The sequence below is a fragment of the Danio rerio genome, chromosome 2 (assembly GCF_052040795.2).
Source record: "Danio rerio strain M-AB ecotype USA chromosome 2, GRCz13ab, whole genome shotgun sequence".
Taxonomy (NCBI): Eukaryota; Metazoa; Chordata; class Actinopteri; order Cypriniformes; family Danionidae; genus Danio; species Danio rerio.
The window spans coordinates 38,431,833-38,454,960 of record NC_141022.1 but is presented as its reverse complement, the minus strand read 5'-3'; the positions used below and the strand labels follow the sequence as shown (position 1 = coordinate 38,454,960).

The window sequence follows — 23,128 nt, the reverse complement described above, 5'->3', positions numbered from 1 at the left end:
ATACTTTTACCCTTTTTTATTCATTAGCTTAGCATAAATCATTAAATCGAATTAGACCATTAGCATCTCCCCCCCCCAAAAAAAAAAGTTTCAGTATTTTTCCTTTTTAAAGCTTGTCTCTTCTGTAGTTACATTTTGTAAAAACAGACTTAAAATGAATATTATTAAGCAGCGTCTCCCTCCAGCTAGGAAACTATTATTGTGCCTGTTTAGCCATGATACGGCAGCAAAGTTCCTTGATTATAACATAGCTCATAACCATATCAGCCTATAAAAATCAAATTTTTTTCGGTCTTAGTACATGATGTAACTACAAAGGAATCAAGTTTTAACTAATCATAGTGAATTGACTGTTTAAATTTTAGATGACTTGTTAAATGAGTCCACTTCCAAAACAATAGGAGTTTTCCTTTAAAATCATTCTTTTCTTGTTGGGAGGTAGCGATACAGCTTGGTTTTCTAGGAATTGGAATTGTCATTTGTCATTACTTAAAGCAGTAGTTATTAGATGAAGGATACATTATTCACAATTAGCAACTGTCTAATCAGAATAAATACTGATGTAAGGCGTTCAGCCATGCAGACCAAATTGATTATGGGAAGTCAGATTCATTCCTCGAACTTGCCTCAGTTCATCAAGTGCATCACTGGTGTGTGGTGGACTCTGTGTTTTGTCACGGCTTTGACACGTTGTTGTTTCATTTAAGAGGCCTTTGTTTGAGGATATCAGCTGACAAGCAGATGAAATGAGAATGTGGAAATCAGCTGCTTACGAGGTGCTAACGATGAGTAGGGGTAAAGGGTGGAGTGTTATAGGAACAAGTGGCCACCACCTGCTCAGTGTGTCCTGTCTGCTGTGTTTAATCACTGGTTTGGTGCATATGGTGCTCTGTGTTTCCAAGGCTTGATTTATAAGCAGAATGTTCTACATGCAGCTTATGACAAAATAAGAGACTATGGTCCATGGTGGTGCAGTGGGTAGCACAATCGCCTCACAGGAAGACAGTTGTTGGTTTGAGCTCCTGCTAGGTCAGTTGGCATTTCTGTGTGAAGCTTGCCTGTTCTCCCCTTGTTCGCAACAGTTTTCTTCGGTTGGTCCGGTTTCCCACAATCCAAAGACATGCACTATAGGTGAATTAAAAAAGCTAAATTGTCCGTAGTGTACAAGTGTAAATGCAAGAGTGTATGGATGTTTTCCCAGTGTTGGGTTGTGGCTGGAAGGGCATTCGCTGCGTAAAACATATGCTGGATAAGTTGACGGTTCATTCCGCTGTTGCGAACCCAGATTGTTAAAGGGACTAATCTAAATGACTGAATGAATGAAATTAAGAGACTAAATGAAACAAATATGAAATTTTTTTTTTTTTTAATTCTTTAAATATATAAATATTTTTCACATTTTATATAGAATATTATGTGATTTCTAGAGCCTTTTTTCCATCAATCAACACAAAGGGTGTCAAGTTTTCAGACGTTTATGTTCTTTTTAAGACAACATTATTCTAATGTTTTAACTTCAATATTTGGTGGAATTACCCTGATTTTCAATTATCCTGACCCGTTGTTAAAAAATAAACACTCTAAACAGCAATAATTTTATTTGCAATTGGAAGAAATATTGTCAAATCATCAAAGAAAACAGCCCAGAAATTAATATATATAATAATGTATACAACAGTTCTGTCTAGTTCTCGAATCTGATTGGCCGTGTGATATTCTGCAATATCAGAACTCATACAGCCTCATCATGCTTCTATATTACTCCGCCCACATAGAGTGACAGCAGATCAATAAACTCACTACAGTTGTCCATTCACAAGATGGTGACAGAGACCGCATAATAAGTCCTTAGAAAAGATCTGCATACTTTTAAACTGATCAAATCATTATAAAATTGATGATCGACACAAGTCGATTATCATAGAAGGGCGAAAGAAAGTAGTTCCTAACAAAAAAGGGTTTTTGAGATTCCATGTTTGATTTTCTTTTTTATATTTTATTATGCCCTCGATCTATTGTATAAATGCAATATCACACTCGTAGCAGTGCGATATGGCTGTATTTCAGCACTGGTGGGAGACTAGGGTACTTGGCCTGTGGCCTCCTGCCAAAGCACACCTCCCACTAGTGCCGATATCCAGCCACATCACACTGCTACTTGTGTGATATTGTGTTTATTTACAATAGCATAATCGGGTATACAATATCTGTTATGCATGGCCAAGTAAAATACCTATCAGACCTTAAGTCAATAAATTTTCATTTATCTTCTAGAGCGGACCTTATTGAGCCTACTCCTTTCTTGTGGTATGCGTTAGACAGACAACTGACTTTATTCAAAGCACATACTATGATTACAAATACAAAGTAAATAAACAGAATAAGCTGTGGAACATCACAGAAGGTGCTGGATCCCTCAAGTGAGTCTTCATAATCAGGTAAATGTGCCTTTTTTTTTTTTTTTTGCATGGCTGCTGAGGAGGGTCAATGTGGAAATGATTATATCTGGAAGTGCTTCTGAGACTAGTTCCCAGTAAGGAGAACAAAGCCCAGAGTTCTCCGGTTGTAACCTGTGCAATGCCCTTCCTCTGCCATGGATGCCAAAATACATGCTTTTAGGCGAAAGGGGGTGCAAATATTATTCATTTGTTGTAACACTGATGAGTCATCTATCAGACCTCAAAGAGAGCATTAGATAATCCGTTTTAAAATCATCCACCACTTGGATAAAATCAGTATTCCCCAATGACGTCAAATCTCACTAACTTCTTAAATAAATGAGGGGTTCTACCATATTGCTATTGTTAAGATTGTATTATTCTACTTTGACTTATTCGTCATCATCACTTAAATGATGTGAACATTGACTCCAGCCCCCTCTGAGGTCAATAGCTTTCTTTTAACAATCAGTGGATGAATCTATTGTTATAAAGCCAGATTTTTTTTTAAATCCCCCCACGCTGCCAAATGAGTGTTCAAAGGCTTTACTGGAAGTGGTCTTTTCTTTCGCTAATAAGTGATACTATTCAAAAACATTCACTTTTTCTCTGTCTCTCATACACACTTATCACATCGAAGTCATCACTCTTACAGGGTTACAAAGAAAGTATTTCTTAATCAGAATCGGCACAGTTTGTCTCATGCCAAACTCAGCACTCCGGGCAAGTCTGAGGTACTACTTTTAGGAGTACTTAATTTAGTGGGAGAGAGACATTATAAAAACAGTAAGATAAGAAGTCAGGCTTTGAAAATGTAGTAGCATCCAAGTGGAAAATACTCTAGAAAGGTTTATCTTTCAGGGCTGATACATGCAGAAATTAGCAGATGTTGTCACACGCTGGAGCCTTGCACACACATCGGCAGGCTTTTCCAGTGAGTGATATTTCAGTGTGGTCCGCGTCCCTCAGGATATTTTGTTTAAAGCTGCCCATCTCTCGTTCTACCGTTTGCAGGGAATAATGCACCCGAGTGTGTATATGCCTGCATGTGCGTGTGTTGTTGGGAGGGTTGAAGGGGTTCCCTGACCTCTCTCTGTCCTTCCACAGTAACATCTGGCTGCCAGATGTGACTGCTCCTAACTAAAGGCGGCTGGGAATATCAGTGGATTTGTTGAATGAAAGTGACTTAAACTCTTAAACTCTTTAGATAATTAAACGACAATTACTGTGCGCTTAATGAAGATGCATTTTTGGTCACTGACTTATTTGTTTGTGTGTTTTTTTTAGGTGTGTTTGACAACTGTTCGCATCCCTTGAGTGAAAAAGGCTGGTCTGTCGGGATTCAAGCAGCAGACCCTACAGGAAGAAAGGATGGCAGGTTTTTCTTCTCCCTTCGCACTGATCGTTCACTTAAATCCACCACTATCATCGGACATCAGCGCTACCAGCCTGACAGCTGGACGCATGTGGTTGCCAGTTATGATGGCCACAAGATGGCGCTGTATGTAGACAATTTCAAAGCTGGCGAGAGCAGTGAACAGTCGGGTGACCTATACAGTTCCTATATCAAGGCTTGTCGGTTGTTTCTGCTTGGCGGAGACCAGTCGGATCACGAGCACAGTTTTCGTGGACATTTGGGAGGCGTTGCGCTCTGGGGTTATGCACGTTCTCATGAAGAACTTCTTAAAAGCCACCAACCCCATTCAGAGAGGCAATCTCCGCTCTTGTCCCAATGGGCAGATTTCTCAGAAGTTGAGAACCAGTGGGTGCCCTATAAAGATCGTCACAACCCAGTAATCGTGGCTCTTCCTGTCCCAGAGCTACAGCTTGTGTCTCCGTTTCTGCCACCTCCATGTGGGGTGACTGTGTGCGACAATTTCGATATCGCCCTTAGTTATAACAAGCACTGGCAAATGCGAGCTGAAAAGAAGATTCGTTACCGCGTTGTGAACATCTGTAAAGACAACGGCAGTGACCCTTCAGTCTCCCTGCAGCAGATCCAGCGTCAACACCAGGCTTTGGAAGATGCCTTCCATCCCTACAACATCACCTTAGAGCTCAGCATACACACAGTCTACAACTCTTCGCTCCAGCGGCGCTTCATCCTCAGCAACTGCCATATTGCCAAGGTTGGCAATCGCCACTGCGATCCAGAGTGTGACCATCCTCTTACAGGTCATGATGGAGGAGACTGCTTGCGCATGGGGCCCTGCTACAACTGGAAGCGGCGGGATGGAGTCTGCAACCCAGAATGCAACAGCATTCACTATGATTACGATGATGGTGATTGCTGTGACCCTGAGGTTACAGATGTCGCAAAGACCTGCTTTGATCCAGAGTCTCCTCAGAGGTGAGCTTGTGCTACAATATGGTTCCACTTTGGCAACTAACTTGAACTCAAGCACAATATTTAGTGAGGGTTTATGTTTTGGTCTTAACTTGAGAATTCAAAACAAATTGTAACAAAAACTTCTTAGAAAAATACTTCACTGCCTACTTGGTTCCATTGCGATTGATTCAGGTTCTGTAGTCTATCGTTACATCAGCTATGTACATTTATTTTCTTAGCTGATGCATTCTTACCAAAACGGCTTGCCTTAAAGGCCAGGACAAATTAATTGAAAGCATTCTTCATTTCTAGCTAATGGTTGGTGTGAACTAGCTTTAGAGTTACGTGCTTGTTAAATGTTCTCACAGCAGCATCAGGAAAAAGGAAACCGATGTGTCTTGTGAAATAGTGTTCACTTTTTTTCTCAGTGTTTTGTTATTTTCAAGATTGTCAGAGCATTTTGTATTACTCAACACGCAAAGCATACAAATCGGCCTTCTGGAATAGCTTTAAAAAGCATGCAGAACTTGGATGCAGAACTGAGCCAAAGTATACACTTAATGTGGCTAAACAACAAAACCAGAGGTCTCAGCTCTATTCATTGTGAAAGGCAGGACAGTTTTGCTCCTGTACAGACTGTTTGATGGCTTGCCACAGTGTCTTTCATTTTTCTGGTGCTACAATTATAAGTTGATGTCTACAAAGGCGTATAAAAATTGCAAACAAAGGATTTCAAAATATTTAAAAGGCCATGTTTTAATCATGTTAGTATTTATTTTTGAATACCCTTGTTTTAAATCTCATACATAGCAGATTATTTAGACATAACTTCTGAATCATTTCAACTTTCTGCATTTTAAAAGTACTCATTAGATATATAATGGTTTGCATATATCTATCATAATATATCATATTTCATGTGCTGAATCTTATCAGCACAGGATGAGTTTGCTATATGTCAAAATTCCAGATGCAGTCTGGGAAGTGTTGTTCCAGGCTCAGTGTGCATCAAGACCTTGGGTCTCAGTCACCAGCTGCTGTCATTTTATGGTTGCTTGAGAACATGTTTTCTTCAAGATCCATCTATCTGATCCTGAATGACTTCTATAGAGATTAATAGTGCCCCAATGATATCAGTGAATAGTTGTCTGACATACAATATATTGGTAGTTTTCTACAGTTTTCCAAGAGGACAACAGCAAGTTTATATGATTGGACACTGAGCATCTTCTATATGCTGATACTCTTTTCTGCTTGTGGGAAAAGTTGATTGTGATGAGCATTGGCTCATTATGTAACTTCCTCATCACCACCTGCATGTGGGTGTGGTAATGTGTCTTACTGTGTAACCAAAGATGCGTAGATGTTGGTCATTCAAAATACAGACATATTAACCCTAACCCTAACCCTAACCTCTATAAATTTATAAAATACGGTATAGTTTACCGTAAAAACGAGAAATTACTTTTACGGTTTGTACCGTGTTTTTAACGGTAAAGTACTGGCAACCACAGCTGCCATTTTTTAACCGTAAATTTTATGGATTTATTTTTTACAGTGTAGACAGGAAAGTGTGGGCAGATGAGAGAGGGGAAAGATCGGCATAGGATCTCGAGGTGGGAATCGAACTCGGGTCGCCGTAAACACCTGAGTGCCATCATGTGTCAACACACATTGGCGCTGACGTGTACTTAACTTTTGAAAACATCAGTTGCACTGACCTAAAATGTCTGAAGTGAACAAAAAACTTATGTGAAAATTAGTAATAAGAAATAAAACATCAGAACAAACATAGTTCAATTGAAAAAACAATAGAAAACTAAAGCAGAGACAAATGTTAACAAAACATTTATTAGTCACAGAATTATAAACAGGACAGGAGGTATAAAACAACAATAACGGGGAACAAGACGAGGATCAAAACATGGCAGGGCAAACAGGGAAAAATGCTTTGTAATGCTTCACATGTACATCATGCCTTCCTGTTTGTTCTGATAATACATTCATTCTTCCATGGCGGTGGCGCCACACCATAATTCATCCCACCATAGCTAAATTACATCTTCTCATTCAAAAAATTCTGCCATTTTATATGCACTAAATTGCACTTCAGTAGCATTTATATGAGAGCACACAAGAAAATCTGCAATTGAGCACCAGTTTTGTGCACCAACAGAGGAAATCAGCACAGAAGCAATGACATTTGCATGCTCGTATTACATAAATGCAATCTCGACTTGTAATACTGCGCTAACGACATTTGTCATTAAAGTAACACCATAGTTGATAGATCTGTGTAAAAGGCCTGCCACCACAGCTGGAAAATACCCGAGAGGAAACGCTGTAATGTATTATTTCATATTACAAATTTTCACAAGAGTTTTTTTATTCACTCAACTTCAAACATTTTATGTCAATCCAACTTATGTTTTCAAAAGTTGAGTACACGTCGGTGCTAATGGTTTAGGGGTTAGCGCGTTGACAGATGGCACTCTGGTGTTCATGACGACCTAAATTCGATTCTCGCCTCGAGGTCCAATGCCGATACTTCCCCTCTCTCCTCGCTTTACTGTTTGTACTCTCTACTGTCCTATCAATCAATGGTGCAAAAATGTTGAGTACACGAGAAAAGGAAACAAGGATTGTTTTTTTTTTACTCTCAACTTCAGACATTGCAGTTCTGCAGATAAAACATGTTCAGTTGGCGCAACTTAAATTTTTTTTTCACAGAGTAGTTCATCTCTCTTGAAAACTAATAATCTTATGTTAACCCAACTAAACTTTTTTTGTATTACTGACAAATGATTTTAGGTCAGTGCAGCTGATGTTTTCAAAAGTTGGCTGAACAAGAAAAAGCAAAACGAAATAAAGATTTACATTTTTTTTGTTGTACTTAAAATTATTTTGCAGTATATCGACAACCATTCAAAAATAAATATATGTTGTTTTTTCTATCAATTCTTAATGAATAAATTTGTTTACCCAGTAAGGACAGTGACAGTACAGACATGATGTTATGAAAGATTTGATCTGATCTTTTGAACTTGTATTAATCAAATATTTCTAAACCAATATTATAGTTTCCACAAAATAATAAATAGCACAAATGTTTTCAACGTTTGTAATAATAAGCAATGAACAAATTAGCATATTAAAATGAAAAACACCATCTCAAAATTTAATAAAATAAAAAACTGTCATTTTCTATTAGTGATATTATATGTGTTTGTACCAATCAAATAAATGCAGCCTTGGTAAGAATTGGAAAGAATATTTTGTAGACCTCCTTAAATAGATAACTCGCGCAAAATTGAAAACTTTGTCATCACTTACCTTTTACTTGTTCCTAATCTAAGTTTCTTCTTCTGTTAAACACAAAATAAGTAATTTTGAGGAAAGCTGGAAGCCTGCAATCATTGACTTCCATAGTATTTTTTGTTCCTACTATCGGAGTCAATGTTTGGAGTCAGTGGTTTCATCAAAATATCCTCTTCAGCATTCAACAGAATAAAGAATCTCTTCAGGGTCTGTAGTAGTGACCTGGAGTAACACACTGTCCTTGGCATGCCATAGTCAAAGAGCAATCCAAAGGTACACAGTAACGCAAATGTTCATTTACTGGAGTTATTTTGCTCTACATATGATGTGTCAATAGGGGAAAAAAAAGCGAATAGTCAACAGGACTGGATTAACTTTGGGCTTATAGACTAATCCCTTAGAGATGTCTTTTCTAACCATTCTGGAAGTGCGTGTCACTTAGGCTGCAGTCCAGAGTTTGCAGAGAATTAATGCAGGGATGACATTTTGATGGCAATTGTATAGCAAGCTTTTTATGTGAAGGTCTGGGATTTTAATGTTTTGCTGTGTGAGTTATAGCCCAGGTATCTGCTGCTGGGCAGTGAAGCCTGAGCACTTGCCAATGGCTGTCACTACACAAATTTGTTGTTGAAGCAGAGAGAAACAGCACAGGGGAACCACCAGGTGCTTTTTGGCTTGCTCCAGAAATGGAAGGAGATGAAAGCGGAGACATTTTAGTTCTGATAAGCCAATAGAAGTGAACTACCTGATAAGTCTTCTCTTTAGTAATTAACTTTGATAGATGCTTAGCAGTTTTAGCGATTTATGATGTATTTGCATCTTTATTCATTCTGCTGTGAGATTGCCGGATCAGTGGTTTTGAAAATGCTTTTCAGGGTGTGTTCACACTTGGCAGGTTTGGTTTGATTAAAACGAACTCTGGTTTGGTTGATTTGGGTAACTCTCAATCTTGATGTGCGCCAAACAAATGATTCCAAATTGACTATGGTGGTCTCAAGTTGTTGTTTTTTAACCCAATGTTGCCCATTGCAGAATAAAACAGGCTTTTCTGCACAGGAATTTCTAGTAGGTTTTTACTCTAACAATTTACACAGTTCAAAACCAGTTGTCTTTTCTTTTGTTTTGGTTCAGATTTTATTAAACAAACTACAAGTGTGAATTTTACCAGTTAGTTTGAATGTTTTTGATATGCTGTTGGTGTGAGTTTGGGGTGGAAGTACCAGTTGGAGTGATGAAGGAAGGGGCAGGTTTAAAGGAATTCTTGGGAAACCTGTCATTTGCTGCTGAAAAGTGAGCTAAGTTAGGCTGAGGTTTGTTGACACAAGTCTTTGTTGGTTTGAATATTAACCCAACTGATATAACTTTAATATTCTAGATATAAAATAGTTACTTTCTGTGTCACAAATCAGCTTTGGTGGACTGAAACTTTTGCTCAATACTGTATATATTGATTTGGTACACTGTAAACCCCTAAAAGTTAAGGTAACTCAAACCGTTTGAGGAAACCATTTGCAACAAACCATTTAAGTTAAAAAAACTACTTTAATCCTAATGAGTACTGTGAACTTAATCCATTTGAGTAAGTGAAGCAATTTTAGCACAGTAAAACCCAATAAATTAATCTACTTGAGAACTGTGAACTTACTTCATTTGAGTTGAAGCAATAAGGTATTTAATTAACTCATTACCTTCAACGCTGAGTTCAAAACTACTGGCATATAACTTGCTTATTGTGAAGATATTTGCTGTTTATTAGTTCTTATAAAGTATTATTTTATTACATATCCCTAATCCTATACCAATACCTAAACTCAACTACTACACACAATATTTTCCTAGTATTTGTTTTCCCTAACAAATATGTCAATGGTTACAGATTCATTCATTCATTCATTTTCTTGTCGGCTTAGTCCCTTTATTAATCCGGGGTCGCCACAGCGGAATGAACCACCAACTTATCCAGCAAGTTTTTATGCTGCGGATGCCCTTCCAACCGCAACCCATCTCTGGGAAACATCCACACTCACATTCACACACACACACTCATACAGACAATTTAGCCTACCCAATTCACCTGTACCGCATGTCTTTGGACTGTGGGGGAAACCGGAGCACCCGGAGGAAACCCACGCGGAGGCAGGGAGAGCATGCAAACTCTACACAGAAAAGCCAACTGAGCTGAGGTTCGAACCAGCAACCCAGCGACCTTCTTGCTGTGAGGCGACAGCACTACCTACTGCGCCACTGCCTCACCCTGGTTAGAGATTTTTTTAAACATTTTTCAAAATAACTATTGTATTGTGTTCAACTACATCTGAAAACAAGTAACTCATGAAGATTTAAAATTACTTGACATTGAGAAAATAGTGAGTCAATTTTCATTTTTAATTGAATTATCCTCATAATTAAAGTCAGGACTCTGTGTGGGCTATTTCATGAATGTCTCTTTCATCATCTTTTTCTCCAAATATAATTTCACTGCATCAGCAGTGTGTTTGGGATCATTATCTTTCTGAAAAATAAAACTTTACCAATAAGTGGTTTCCAGAAAGAAAAGGGGTAATTGATTACCTTTTAAAAATCAAGAAATGCAGTTCAGACTAGATCAAACCAGAACCTTCAGCGTGTTCATTAAAGGCTGTAAGCACTTATTCTTTTATCTGTCTCCGACACTGTCTTTCACATATCTTAAACAATCTCACTTTCCTTAATACCCTGCTTTATCCTTTTTTGCCACAATGAACTGACAAATTCTTCACACAGAAATGCCACCTGGTCAAGCTGGGACTAACCACAAGCCTATATCTTAAACAATTAGTCAATTTTATTTTAAAAAACTTAAATTAAACACACTTATCCCAAACTTTAAACTGTATGAGAGTGTGTGTATGTTCCATATTGGTTCCTTAAAGATACATATTAGCATCAAAATAGTACAAAAAATATACTCAATGAAAGGGTACCACCCCAGTGACAATTTTTGTACCTTTATTTCTGAGTGTGTTTGTGCTGTTGAATTTTCTTATGTGCTGATAGTTGAGCATTTTTATTAACTGTTGTTTTTGTCATGTTGTTTTCTTCCATGAACAAGCATTTTTGTGGCATCGGTTGGTTTGTGGTTAGCATTAGACTCCCCTGTGGGGTAGTTCATAGGGAAAAATGGACAACATGTGATTTTATGTGTATTTATTTATTTATTTTGCTTGATAATTGATCTGATTCATCTGTCTCTATCCCAGCTAACAAATTTAGGTTATAAAAACGTTCTCATAACGTTATCTGTAACGTTCCAAGAATGTTGAAATGTCCAGTTTGCTTAATGTTGCTAGAACGTTTTTTTATGGTTGGGATAACGTCGCTACAACGTTTTCAAAACCTATATTTCCACCAAAATATAACGTTCTAAGAACGTTTATTTGGAATGTTCCAAGAACGTTGAAATGTCCAGTTTGCTTAATGTTGCTAGAACGTTTTTTTATGGTTGGGATAACGTTGTTACAACGTTCTTAAAACCTAAATTTCCACCAATATATAACGTTCCAAGAACGTTTACTTATAATGTTCCAAGAACGTTGAAATGTCCAGTTTGCTTAATGTTGCTAGAACGTTTTTTATGGTTGGGATAACGTTGTTACAACGTTCTTAAAACCTAAATTTTCACCAAAATATAACGTTCTAAAAACGTTTATTCGGAATGTTCCAAGAACGTTGAAATGTCCAGTTTGCTTGATGTTGTTAGAACGTTTTTTTATGGTTGGGATAATGTTGTTACAACGTTTTTAAAACCTAATTTTCCACCAAAATATAACGTTCTAAAAACGTTTATTCGGAATGTTCCAAGAACGTTGAAATGTCCAGTTTGCTTAATGTTGCTAGAACGTTTTTTTATGGTTGGGATAACGTTGTTACAACGTTCTTAAAACCTAAATTTCTACCAATATATAACGTTTCAAGAACGTTTACTTATAATGTTCCAAGAACGTTGAAATGTCCAGTTTGCTTGATGTTGCTAGAACGTTTTTTTATGGTTGGGATAACGTTGTTACAGCGTTCTTAAAACCTTAATTTCTACCAATATATAACGTTTCAAGAACGTTTACTTATAATGTTCCAAGAACGTTGAAATGTCCAGTTTGCTTGATGTTGTTAGAACGTTTTTTATGGTTGGGATAACGTTGTTACAACGTTCTTAAAACCTTAATTTCTACCAATATATAACGTTTCAAGAACGTTTACTTATAATGTTCCAAGAACGTTGAAATGTCCAGTTTGCTTGATGTTGTTAGAACGTTTTTTTATGGTTGGGATAACGTTGTTACAACGTTCTTAAAACCTAAATTTTCACCAAAATATAACGTTTCAAGAACGTTTACTTGGAATGTTCCAAGAACGTTGAAATGTCCAGTTTGCTTAATGTTGCTAGAACGTTTTTTATGGTTGGGATAATAACGTTGTTACAACGTTCTTTGCTAGAACGTTTTTTATGGTTGAGATAATGTTGTTACAACGTTCTTAAAAACCTAAATTTACACCAAAATATAACGTTCTAAGAACGTATATTTAATGTTTCTAGAACGTTGAAATGTCCAGTTTTCTTAATGTTGCTAGAACGTTTTTGGATGGTTAGGATAACAATGTTACAACGTTCTTAAAACTTAAATTTCCACCAAAATATAACGTTCTCAGAACGTTTACTTGGAATGTTACAAGAACGTTGAAATGTCCAGTTTACTTAATGTTGCTAGAACGTTTTTTTTTTTTATGGTTAGGATAACGTTGTTGCAACATTTTCCAAACTAACATTCCACCAAAAAATAATGTTCTAAGAACGTTTATTTGGAACGTTCCAAGAACGTTAAAATGTCCTGTTTGCCTGACGTTGCTAAAAAGTTTTTTATGAATAGCATAATGTTCTTACGTTTTCAAAACCTAAATTTCCACCAATTATTGGAACGTTCCAAGAATGTTTAAATGTCTAGTTTGCTTGACATTGCTAAAACGTTTTTCTATGGTTAGAATAACGTTCTCAAAACCTAAATTTCCGCCAAATTACTACGTTCTAAATTTAGTTTTTTAATGTTACAATAACTTTGAAATATCCAGTTTACTTGACATTGTAAGAATGTTTTTTATGGTTTGAATAACATTCTTACAGGGCTCTAAATAATCTAAATTTCAACCAAAATTTAACTTTCTAAGAATGTTTTTTTAAATGTTCAGAGAACGTTGAAATGTCAAGTTTGCTTAACGTTGCTAGAACGTTTTTATGGTTAGCATAACATTCTTACAACGTTGTAAAAACCTACAATTCAGTTAAAATATATCATTCTAAGAACGTTAAAATGGCCACATTCTTTAAAAGTTAATTTAAGGTCAGAACATTTTTTTCTGAGATTCTCTGAACTCTTCAACCATTCTAATGACAGGTAACAATAATATAAATTACAAAAATGATGTAAACTCTAACTTAACCCATAAGAATTAATAATGTTGGTTCTTACTGTTGTTATTTTGTGGCATTTTGGTTGATCAAATCTTGTACCAAATCTTTGAACCATTATTTTTAAATCTGGCATTTAAATTAAGCATTAAGGTCACATTTTTGTAGAAATTGATAGTTCTGTATTTAAGGCCAATTATATTCACTTTATTTAAATATTTTAAAATACTTGATACATTTATGGTTTACAGTACATTTGCACTTTAATTTTCATTACAATTAATGTTAATTACAATAAAACATTAAGCAATTCTATTTACATCAAATAAGTGGAAATAGAATTTTACAATGAAATTACAGAAAACTATACACAACAACAAAAAAATTAAAACAAAAGACAATAAACCAGAAAATATAAAAACAATTGACTTCAAAGTTAACTTCACTGACCAACCCATCTAATTTGATTAAATATGTCACCTGAATCACCCTGAAAAAGCTGAGATAATAATCCCTCATCAACAATCAGTTGATACAGTACAATCATTTTTTATTATGATTATGGACTCGTGTCAACTGGGCTCACGTTAACTTATGCCTTATACCCATCGGCTGATTGATGCATCTGTTGTGCTTAGCATTACTGGAGCAAAACTGAGCACCTGTGACAGTGAAACGTAGACAATATTTCAGTAAATCATAAAGAAAATATTAAGAGCAGAATGTATGATTTGATTCTCTCTCACAAACACATGTTATACCTTGACATGTTTAGGCCTATTTGACTATTATTATAGCATTTAACCTAAATCATGTTACAACAGTAATAGCAGTTTGTTATTAAGTATTATTAGTATAATTAAAATTGCATGTTTATGTTGATGCTGTTATTGCCTGGGGTCCTACCATGATGGTCCATAATAGTGGATGCAAGACTATTATCACCTAGTCGTTAAATTTTGCAATTACACTGTGGTCTTAAAATATTTTTCACATTAAGTGTCAATTCACCCAGAAACATGAATCTTGTTGTTACTCTTTTGTATCATTACAATTCCCGGAGAACTGTTCATCTTCAGAACACAAACTAGGATGAAATATGAGAGCTCCTCATCCTCCAGAGACAGCTATGGTCCTGAGACAGTCAAAGTAGGGCTGTGACAGTAACAGATTTTTTGTTACAGTGGTGATAAAGCAAGAAATCAAGCAGTATGTCGGTTAACATTACATATAGAGCTGCACAATTAATCAAAAAAAGATTGCGATCTCGATTCGACTCCCTAGATCAGGGGTCACCAATCCTGGTCCTGGAGGGCCGGTTTCCCTGCAGGGTTTAGCTCCAACTTGCCTCAACACACCTGCCTGGATGTTTCAAGTATACCTAGCAAGAACTTGATTAGCTTGTTCAGGTGTGTTTGATTAGGGTTGGAGCTAAAATCTGCAGGACACCGGCCCTCCAGGAACAAGTTTGGTGACCACTGCCCTAGATGATCATAATTCAACATTTCTACAATTCTACAATTTCTACAATTAGAGAAGCAAAGGCGGCTGCACAAGTCTTCAACATCAGAATTATGAATAGTTGTATTCTGATGTCATCACTTTACTGTGCATTAATGACCAGGACAAATGTAAAGTCTATTCAAGTCCACCTTTCAAAGTCTATTTAAAATTTATTCAAAACCAACAGTAGACCTACACATATTATTATTGTCTTTATACCATATGTTTGAGGAAAAACAATAATAATAGCCCACTCATACTAATCTTTATTTTACATCTATAGAATCATGAGAAAATCTTGATCTTTATTTTAAGCAAAAAATCATGATTCTCATTTTAGCTAGAATCATGCAGCTCTACCTACATAGGCCTATATATAGGTGTTAAAATTTGTCCGCAACCCTTTTAATCGATAGACCTTATAAATGACCAATTAAGCATGGACATTTAAAGGGAAAATGAAGCACTCAGTCAAGTTTACATTTTGTAATTTGATTTCCACTTTAAAGAAAATATATTAAACAAACTCTATTAATGTAACCATTCAGCAGAAAATGGCATGTTTTACTATAGAATTTAGACCTAGGGCGCCGCCATCTTGGAATATCGCTGTGTCTGACGTCATGAGGTTGGTTCTGTTAACTCAGCTGAACAGATACAGTGGAAGTAAAGGACTGAACACGGAGACTGGACACCCTAATTTATCCCAACGCATAATGTTGTAGATGTGGAGCTGGTGCAAATACAGAAGCAACCCTGTGACGTCAGACACAGCGACATTCCAAAATGGCGGCTTCCTAGGTCTAAAATCTATAGTAAAACATGCTGTTTTCTGCTAAATAGTTACATTTATTGAGTTTGTTAGTTATATTTCCATTAAAGTGGAATCCAACGTACAGAATAATTTTAACTTGACTGAGTGCTTTATTTCCCCTTTAAAGGATATGTTATGCTTTGTGCTGTAAGACACGCATCCACGACTTTGTACAATAAAGTAATAATCAAGTGTGCATTTACTTTACCTTATAGAGTCACTTTCTTGATATTGAAAATTGGGGATGCATAAAACCGCTATAAATCCTGATATATCCACTGGTGCTGACATTAACACGTGGGTTAGGTAATCAAAAAGTAGACTACATAATGTTTATGAGTGGATCACGGATGGCGAAGATCAATAATTAGTTATGCAATCTTTTAACTACTTTGTCTAAAATATTGAATGCGATTTGATTAAACGAAAGCGAAACTGACCGGATCAATGGACGATTTTGTCATAAACAGTGAAATTTTAGACAATTAACTAATTTTTTTTAAAAAGTTAACAAAAATGTATTATTCAAAACGGAATATTTCACTTTATTTTATTTTTTATTTTATTATATTGTAATTGTACTTGGCAAACCAGTTTGTTTTGTGCTGCGGAAAAATAGCAGACCCGGCACACTTCACTTTACTTCAAATGTTATTCGTTCATATTGTTTATTTTGTAGATAACTGACCAACAAAAAAATTCATTAAAATTACATAAAAATTAAATAGTACCAAACGAAAATTGTTCCAAAAATGTTTTTCCCGACAAAAATACACAACTGTGCAGTGTTTGTTTCGCTCCAAGGAAAATAAGGATTTAATTAATGCTCCACTGTAACTGTTGCATCACAAACCTCTGTGATATATAATGGCTACATTTTGTATAAACTTATTTATACAAAATTATCATATGCTATAGCCTACATTAAATAAGTCAACATATATGCAATTTGTTGTCTCTCATCACCGCAGGTACCGCATGAGCGTCTGTTTATAGCTTCTGTAAAAAATTTTTTTTAAAAAGACCTACAATTGACCAGCCTTTTAACAGAGCCTATATTGATATGGTGATATTTCTGTGCCAGTTTGACACCAGACTAAACTAAGGAAAATTTATCTAATTCAAAACACTGAACTCACGTCACCTGTACTCACAACGAGTGAGACGGAGAAAATAAAAGTGCAGCACTGAGGTAAAATCAGATTCTTTAGTCATAACCTTTAAAATAACTTGTATTAAAAATGTTGATAGAGGTCGGTGATATAAGCATTATGACGGAGCATTACAAACGCTTATTTTCCGTGGAGCAATTGATTTGAGTTAGGCCTGCTATATTTATTTTACGAGGAAAAAAACTAAGTACAAAAAAAATTGCCTATGTCGGTTATTAAAAAAGGTTTCAGTCAGTTTTTGTTTTGTAATCTAAATTTTTAATTTAAGTAAAAAATATTTAGGGCAGGCCTTTTATTCTATTTATTTAATGTATTCTGTTTTTCTATACACTCCTGAAAGTTTCATCACATCACATCATCACAGGGCTGTGATGATGGTAATAATCACATTATAGTGGTTGACTTCTCATTATAGCGGTTATGCGGTTACCTTCACACCCAAGTCAATGTCCAGATAAGGCACAAAAAATTTTGTGACTTTAGTGGTTCAACTGTGAGCATACCAAGCTCTAACAACACTTTAGTGAGGGAAAACAAAACGGTAAATACTAATTTGTTTGCCTATATCTCTCTTGCATCAGATCAGGGTTTGTGTTTACTACGAGTAGCAAGCGCACACCCTAACCTGTTGTGGCAGAGACAAATAAGTTGCTTTTACAGTATTTTTGATGCACAAATGTGTTCTTTGAGCTTTGTATGATTACAGTTGAACTACTGAAGATAAATGCAATGTTTTGACAAAGTTTTTAGTTAGACTTTGAAGATCTTGGGACCATTGCTGTATATGGAGAAAGAGGGAGCTATACCTTCATGGCAAATGAGACAAATATCCCATCAAAACAACTAAAACGAACACAAACCAATATTTGGTTTGGAGAGAGAAGGGAAAACAAAAACACTTTTGCAAATCCTAAAAATAACTTTTTTTCTTTTTTGACTTAAACTTTATGACAAATGTACTGGACCTGTAACACATATATCACAATGCTTTATAACCACAAATTTCACTGCTGTTGTTTTGCTCCAGTAATACCTTCAAGGAACAGCATAGTAGTCAGGCAGCCATACAAAAGTAGAGATTGGTGTGGTGTAGAAGAACTGCAATGGATGTCTGTCCAGGCTGACACTGATTTGGACCATCGGTATGTTCTTGATGCCTTCAACTCAAGCTTCCAGAAAACCTGCAATAAATGAAATTACCAATTACACCTGGTATCTGCTATATGCAAAGTTAAATTCAAACATTTATTTTTAACTCAAGCCATATTTTTCTGATAATATTGTCACATTTAATCTATTTGAATAATTTTGAAATCTGAATATTCCCAATTCATTGATCTTGTTAGGGTTTCATTTACATTTCATTTTAACAAGATTAATGAAGCAAAAAAATATCTATTTTTAATTGCACGCACATACAAACCACACCCAATTAGGTACTGCTATGAGTAAACTGCTGTAATCCGAGAGGAATGAAGACATGGAGGAAAACAAAGAATATACCAGAACATAGTATAATTGTCAATAAACAAACAAGGACAAAAACTGGTTTGTGAACACAGGCAATTATAAACAGAACATTACCAACCAAAGCAAAAAGAATCTTGACAAAAAAAGTAACTTAGCAAACTTACACATGGGCAAAGCTTTTTCCATTCAATGCTGCGTAGTGCACCTCTGGTTAGGAGTACATCTTTAAAAGTAAAAGTTAACAACAACAACAAATATAATGTTTATAACAAAGATAATGGTTATAACATTGCTCAGCCAAATATAACATTATTTTTTTGTTTTGCAATGTGTAGCCAGATTTTTTTAGGCTAATTCCTAGTTATACATGAAATTTATTAAGATGATTTTGCAACAAGCAAACAAAAAAAGGTTAAGAAGAAAATATATTAACTGTAAGAGACTAAGTGAAAAAATAGGTGTAACATCGTCAGAAAGTCTTTAGCAACCACGTAGAAGAGTAAATAGTGAGTAAATTTTCATTTTTGGGTGAACTATCCCTTTAAGTTTGAAAACACAAGTAACTTTAACAGTCTTGCAGATATCAATTATATAGACCAGTGGTTCTCAAACTGTGGTACGTGTACTACTAGTGGTACACAGGCTTCCTTCTAGTGGTACGCGGAGGATTGAAATATGTCATGTACATGCTACACACATTTCAAAATTTATGAAAAATGATGTATATAATATGCCATATATGACATATAGCCTATATTTCTGAGGTAATCTACCACGTTTTTTAACTGTGCAGAGTTGTAGCTGCTTTACTGGGCCTACTGTGCTACTGTAGTTCAATACTGCTCATTTTGGTGGTACTTGGAGAGACAATTTTTTCTGAGGTGGTACTTGATGAAAAAAAGTTTGAGAACCACTGATATAGACCTTTTCACAAGATGGAGATGACGCATTTCAATTGTCACCAACATTTTAAATCCTCCAAAAGATTTTAATATTTAGATTTTTAACATAGCATGTTAAATTATTTGTTTGTTTTAATTCCATATTTGCTTTAGATAGAGAAGGGAAGACCTAAAAAAATAATATTAAAAAATTAATTAAAAAGTTTAACATCATATGTACTGGACCCGGTACAGTATATGACTATTCTTTATGAACACAAATTTCCTTGTAACAAGTGCTGTTTTGCTCCATACCTTTAGAGAACACAGTAGTAGTCAGGCATCTACAACAGCATTCTTGTCTGTCCAATCGGACACTGGTTTGGGCCATCGGTATGTTCTTGATGCCCTCAACTCGAGCTACCAAATAATACAGAAATTTAAAAGCCATTACACCTGGTATCTGCTATTATACAGTGAATTTCAAACATTCATTTTTAACTTAATCCATACAAGTAACGTTACTATAATATTGTTACATACAGTGTAGCATAACATCAAAACAAATTATCAATAATAATATAATATCACACAACATAGCATATCAATTACTAAACAAAGATGGTTTTTGCACACAGGCTATTAGAAAGAGAGTATTACCAACTAACGTTAACGTTAAAACATTGAGAATTTTTTAACAGATAATTAAAGGTAACAAACGTTATGTTAACTTGGCAAACTTACATATGGGCATAGCCATTTCACCTGTACATTAGCACGTCTCTGGAGTACATCTCTAAAAGTAAAAAGAAACACAAATAACAGTGAAACGACCGCAGTTCACTTTATTTATTGGCTATAAAAAAGATTGTTTATAACATTTCTCAGTAACGTAAACTTTCAAACGTGTTTCTTAGTTAGCCGCGATGTGAAGCCAGGTTTTTAGGCTACTTCCAAGCCATAAATGTAGATGCCAATTAAAACAGTTAAAAACACTAAATTAGACTAACGTTAACGTTAAACATGTAAGTTACATCGTGTCCTTAAACATGTACCTCGAGCTGATGTGCGTCACAGGAGCGCGCGCAAACAAGACGGAAAAAAAACAAGCTGGAAAGTATTAAATGCTTCAAGATTCGAAACACACCTCAGAATTCACGTTTCACATTATTTGTGGGTAAAACTAAATAATGAGAATAAATAAAACATATAAAGCATCGAAAAATGTTCTTACCTCTGAATTCCGTTGCACTGGTGTCCGTTACGATTCAAACTTCAAATGAGGCAGGTTGCGCGGCTGCGAGCGCGACTGCGCGCGCCCAGTCCTCCAACGGTACTATGGTAACCAACAAAACTAAACCAGAACCAAAGAGCTTAGAATGACATTCTAAGCTCTTTGCCAAAACTAAACACTAGTTTAACGGGGGAATTCGATTGGTGACTGACAGATATGTAGTTACAGTCAAAAATAAACATTAAACTTAATTTATTTTTTCTAAAAAAAAAAAAAAATTACAAATTTTGGGACATTCTAGCTGAAAATTTACATTGTATGTTACTGAAATAAAAACATAAATACAGTGAATTCATTCATTCATTTTCTTTTCGGAATGAACCGCCACATTATCCAGAACACACCAACACAGGGAGAACATGCAAACTCCACATAGAAATGCCAAATGACCCAGTCGAGGCTTGAACCATCGACCTTCTTGCTGTGAGGCGACAGCATACTGCCCCACCCCGACGCCTCTAAATAAAGTGAATAATAAGTATTTCATCAGAAAAATTTTAAAATGGCCTGATGGTTGAATTCTGTGAGTTGTTCTGTAAAGGAATATGTCAGTCATTTGGTTCTCAGATTTTTTTTCTTTATTAAAACACTTCACAAATGTACAAACCCTGTAGTCTTTGTCCTCAGCCCAATTGAATCTACAGCTTTAATAATTATGTTTTGCTTAAAACATATTTAAAGCAAATAGCCAGTTTAAGTTGCTCTCATTCACATCAATTGATTAAAAAAACGTGAAACTATAAATAAATTCTACAAATAAATACTACAAATATATTATACAAATAATTTATTGTTCCCATGTTTCTGTCAGTCCTGTCACATTTGCATTAAATTTATCATAAAATGCATGCAATACACCTTTGACTTTGAAGTGACATAATTTGACGGAAGAGAAGCTGACAGTGATCAAGGATGCATTCTATCATTGAATTGTATGATTTTATGCTTGCTTTTGTGTGATTTTTTGAAGACAACAAGCTTAAAGGTCAGGCCCTGTCACATTTTTTATTAGTGAAAATGTTTCTGGTAGATTGTCTCATATTTATTTATTTTTTTTTAAATACAACAAAATACTTTTTTTAAAGGTAGCAGGAACTTTCTTTGCAAACCTTTTATTAATAAGCCTATTGGATCAATCCCTTCACCATTAAACTGTTTGATAACAACAAATTTTCTCTGGCACTTCATCCACCTATAGGGGAAGTTGTGGCCTTATGGTTAGTAAGCAGGACTTGTAACCTAAAAGTAACTGTGTTTCTCTTTGAGTTCAGTATACATTTTGCACAACTTTTCATACAGAAAGTCCTGTTTTGAAGATGATCATTCATTCATTTTCTTTTTTTAACTTAGTCCCTTCATTAATCAGGGATCGCCACGTACAGCGGAATGTATATGTTTTATGCAGAGGATGCCCTTCCAGCCACAACCTTACACTGGGAAACGCTCAAACACACTTGCATTTACACACATACACTACGGCCAATGATTTTATCTTCATTAACCAGACAGTGCACCTGTAGGTGTAATGTCATTTGAAACAATGTATCGTCAGTGTAGGACTTATTTTAATGTTGTTTGTCTTATTTATTTGCCATCTGCTGTACATCAGCAATCTATCTATCATGTGTACAGTATACTCATTCTCCCAAGATTTTTTATTCAGATCTTCTTTAACTAGACCTGTCTCAGGCTCAGGTTCACACAGCAAGGAGTGCTGAATGCAGATTTTTTTCAGATCTGATTTTTTGCATAACTGTTCACATTGTTTTTTTATAAATGTGGCCAGTATCAGATTTCCAGTGTGAACAGATCATGGTGCTAAACTGACCTGTATGCACAGCACATAAAATGTGTATAGCGTATAAATATAAAGCACAATGTCAGATATTGACTGATTGATGTTTAGAAGCTCCAAATCCTGTTTTTAAGATATTTATTATTCCATCTAATTTCTTAAGCAAAGATGCTGAATTGTACACTATACAGCCATTATCTCTGGTCTTAGCATTGCTCACCTGCTATTTTCAATGTGTGCTGACTTGCTCCTGAATATACCCTTGCCATTTGTCTGTTACTTTCTTTAAGCATAATTTCCATTCATACTTGAATCATTGACCACCATCTAAAAATAGAAGGTGATTTAGAAGGTGATTCTTCTGATTACAAGCTTATAGGCAAGTGATCAGAGGCCTCCTTTTTAAGATGTAATCATGTACTGTAAACATCTTGCAAAGTATTTTACGGTATTTTGAAATGACAAAAATACAAGACACTGAAGTATTTCGATACAAAATTTTATGCCCATCCCTGAGAACAAATAACTTCATGAAGACGTTCCAAGAACTTTGTTCTAAAAACATCTTCCATCAACATTATGACAAAGTTCATTCATTCATTTTCTTTTCAGCTTAGTCCCTTTATTGATGCGGGGTCTCAACAGCGGAATGAACTGCCAACTTATCCAGCACA

The 23,128-nt window shown here is 35.5% G+C and overlaps 2 protein-coding genes across 12 annotated transcripts in view; one reads left to right on the top strand and one right to left on the bottom strand.

Moving 5' to 3' along the window:
• The window catches only part of pappa2 (pappalysin 2), a 131,456-nt gene that overhangs the window by 16,125 nt on the left and 92,203 nt on the right, over window positions 1-23,128 (top strand). For 4 of the 6 annotated variants that reach the window (XM_087241056.1, XM_087241057.1, XM_087241055.1 and 1 more), the window contains one exon: window positions 3,726-4,788. The exons of the other annotated variants lie outside the window; for them this stretch is intronic. In XM_087241056.1, coding sequence (XP_087097182.1) covers window positions 3,726-4,788 — 1,063 coding nt within the window. The remainder of the gene's footprint in view (window positions 1-3,725; window positions 4,789-23,128) is intronic. 6 annotated transcript variants of the gene reach the window in all.
• Window positions 14,059-20,646, bottom strand: LOC147837151 (uncharacterized). 6 transcript variants are annotated; one of them, XM_087241101.1, is made up of 6 exons: window positions 20,421-20,646; window positions 20,110-20,161; window positions 19,681-19,785; window positions 18,649-18,707; window positions 18,048-18,195; window positions 14,059-14,187 (listed from the first exon to the last, which is right to left on the bottom strand). In XM_087241101.1, the coding sequence occupies exons 2-6, from the start codon at window positions 20,123-20,125 to the stop codon at window positions 14,108-14,110; spliced, it is 408 nt and encodes a 135-aa protein (XP_087097227.1). In that variant the 5' UTR covers window positions 20,126-20,161; window positions 20,421-20,646; the 3' UTR covers window positions 14,059-14,107. The 6 variants fall into 6 exon arrangements, 3 of the variants coding, with proteins under 3 accessions (XP_087097227.1, XP_087097226.1, XP_087097228.1); XM_087241100.1 differs by having other exon boundaries at window positions 20,600-20,646; XM_087241102.1 differs by lacking the exon at window positions 20,110-20,161 and having other exon boundaries at window positions 20,600-20,646.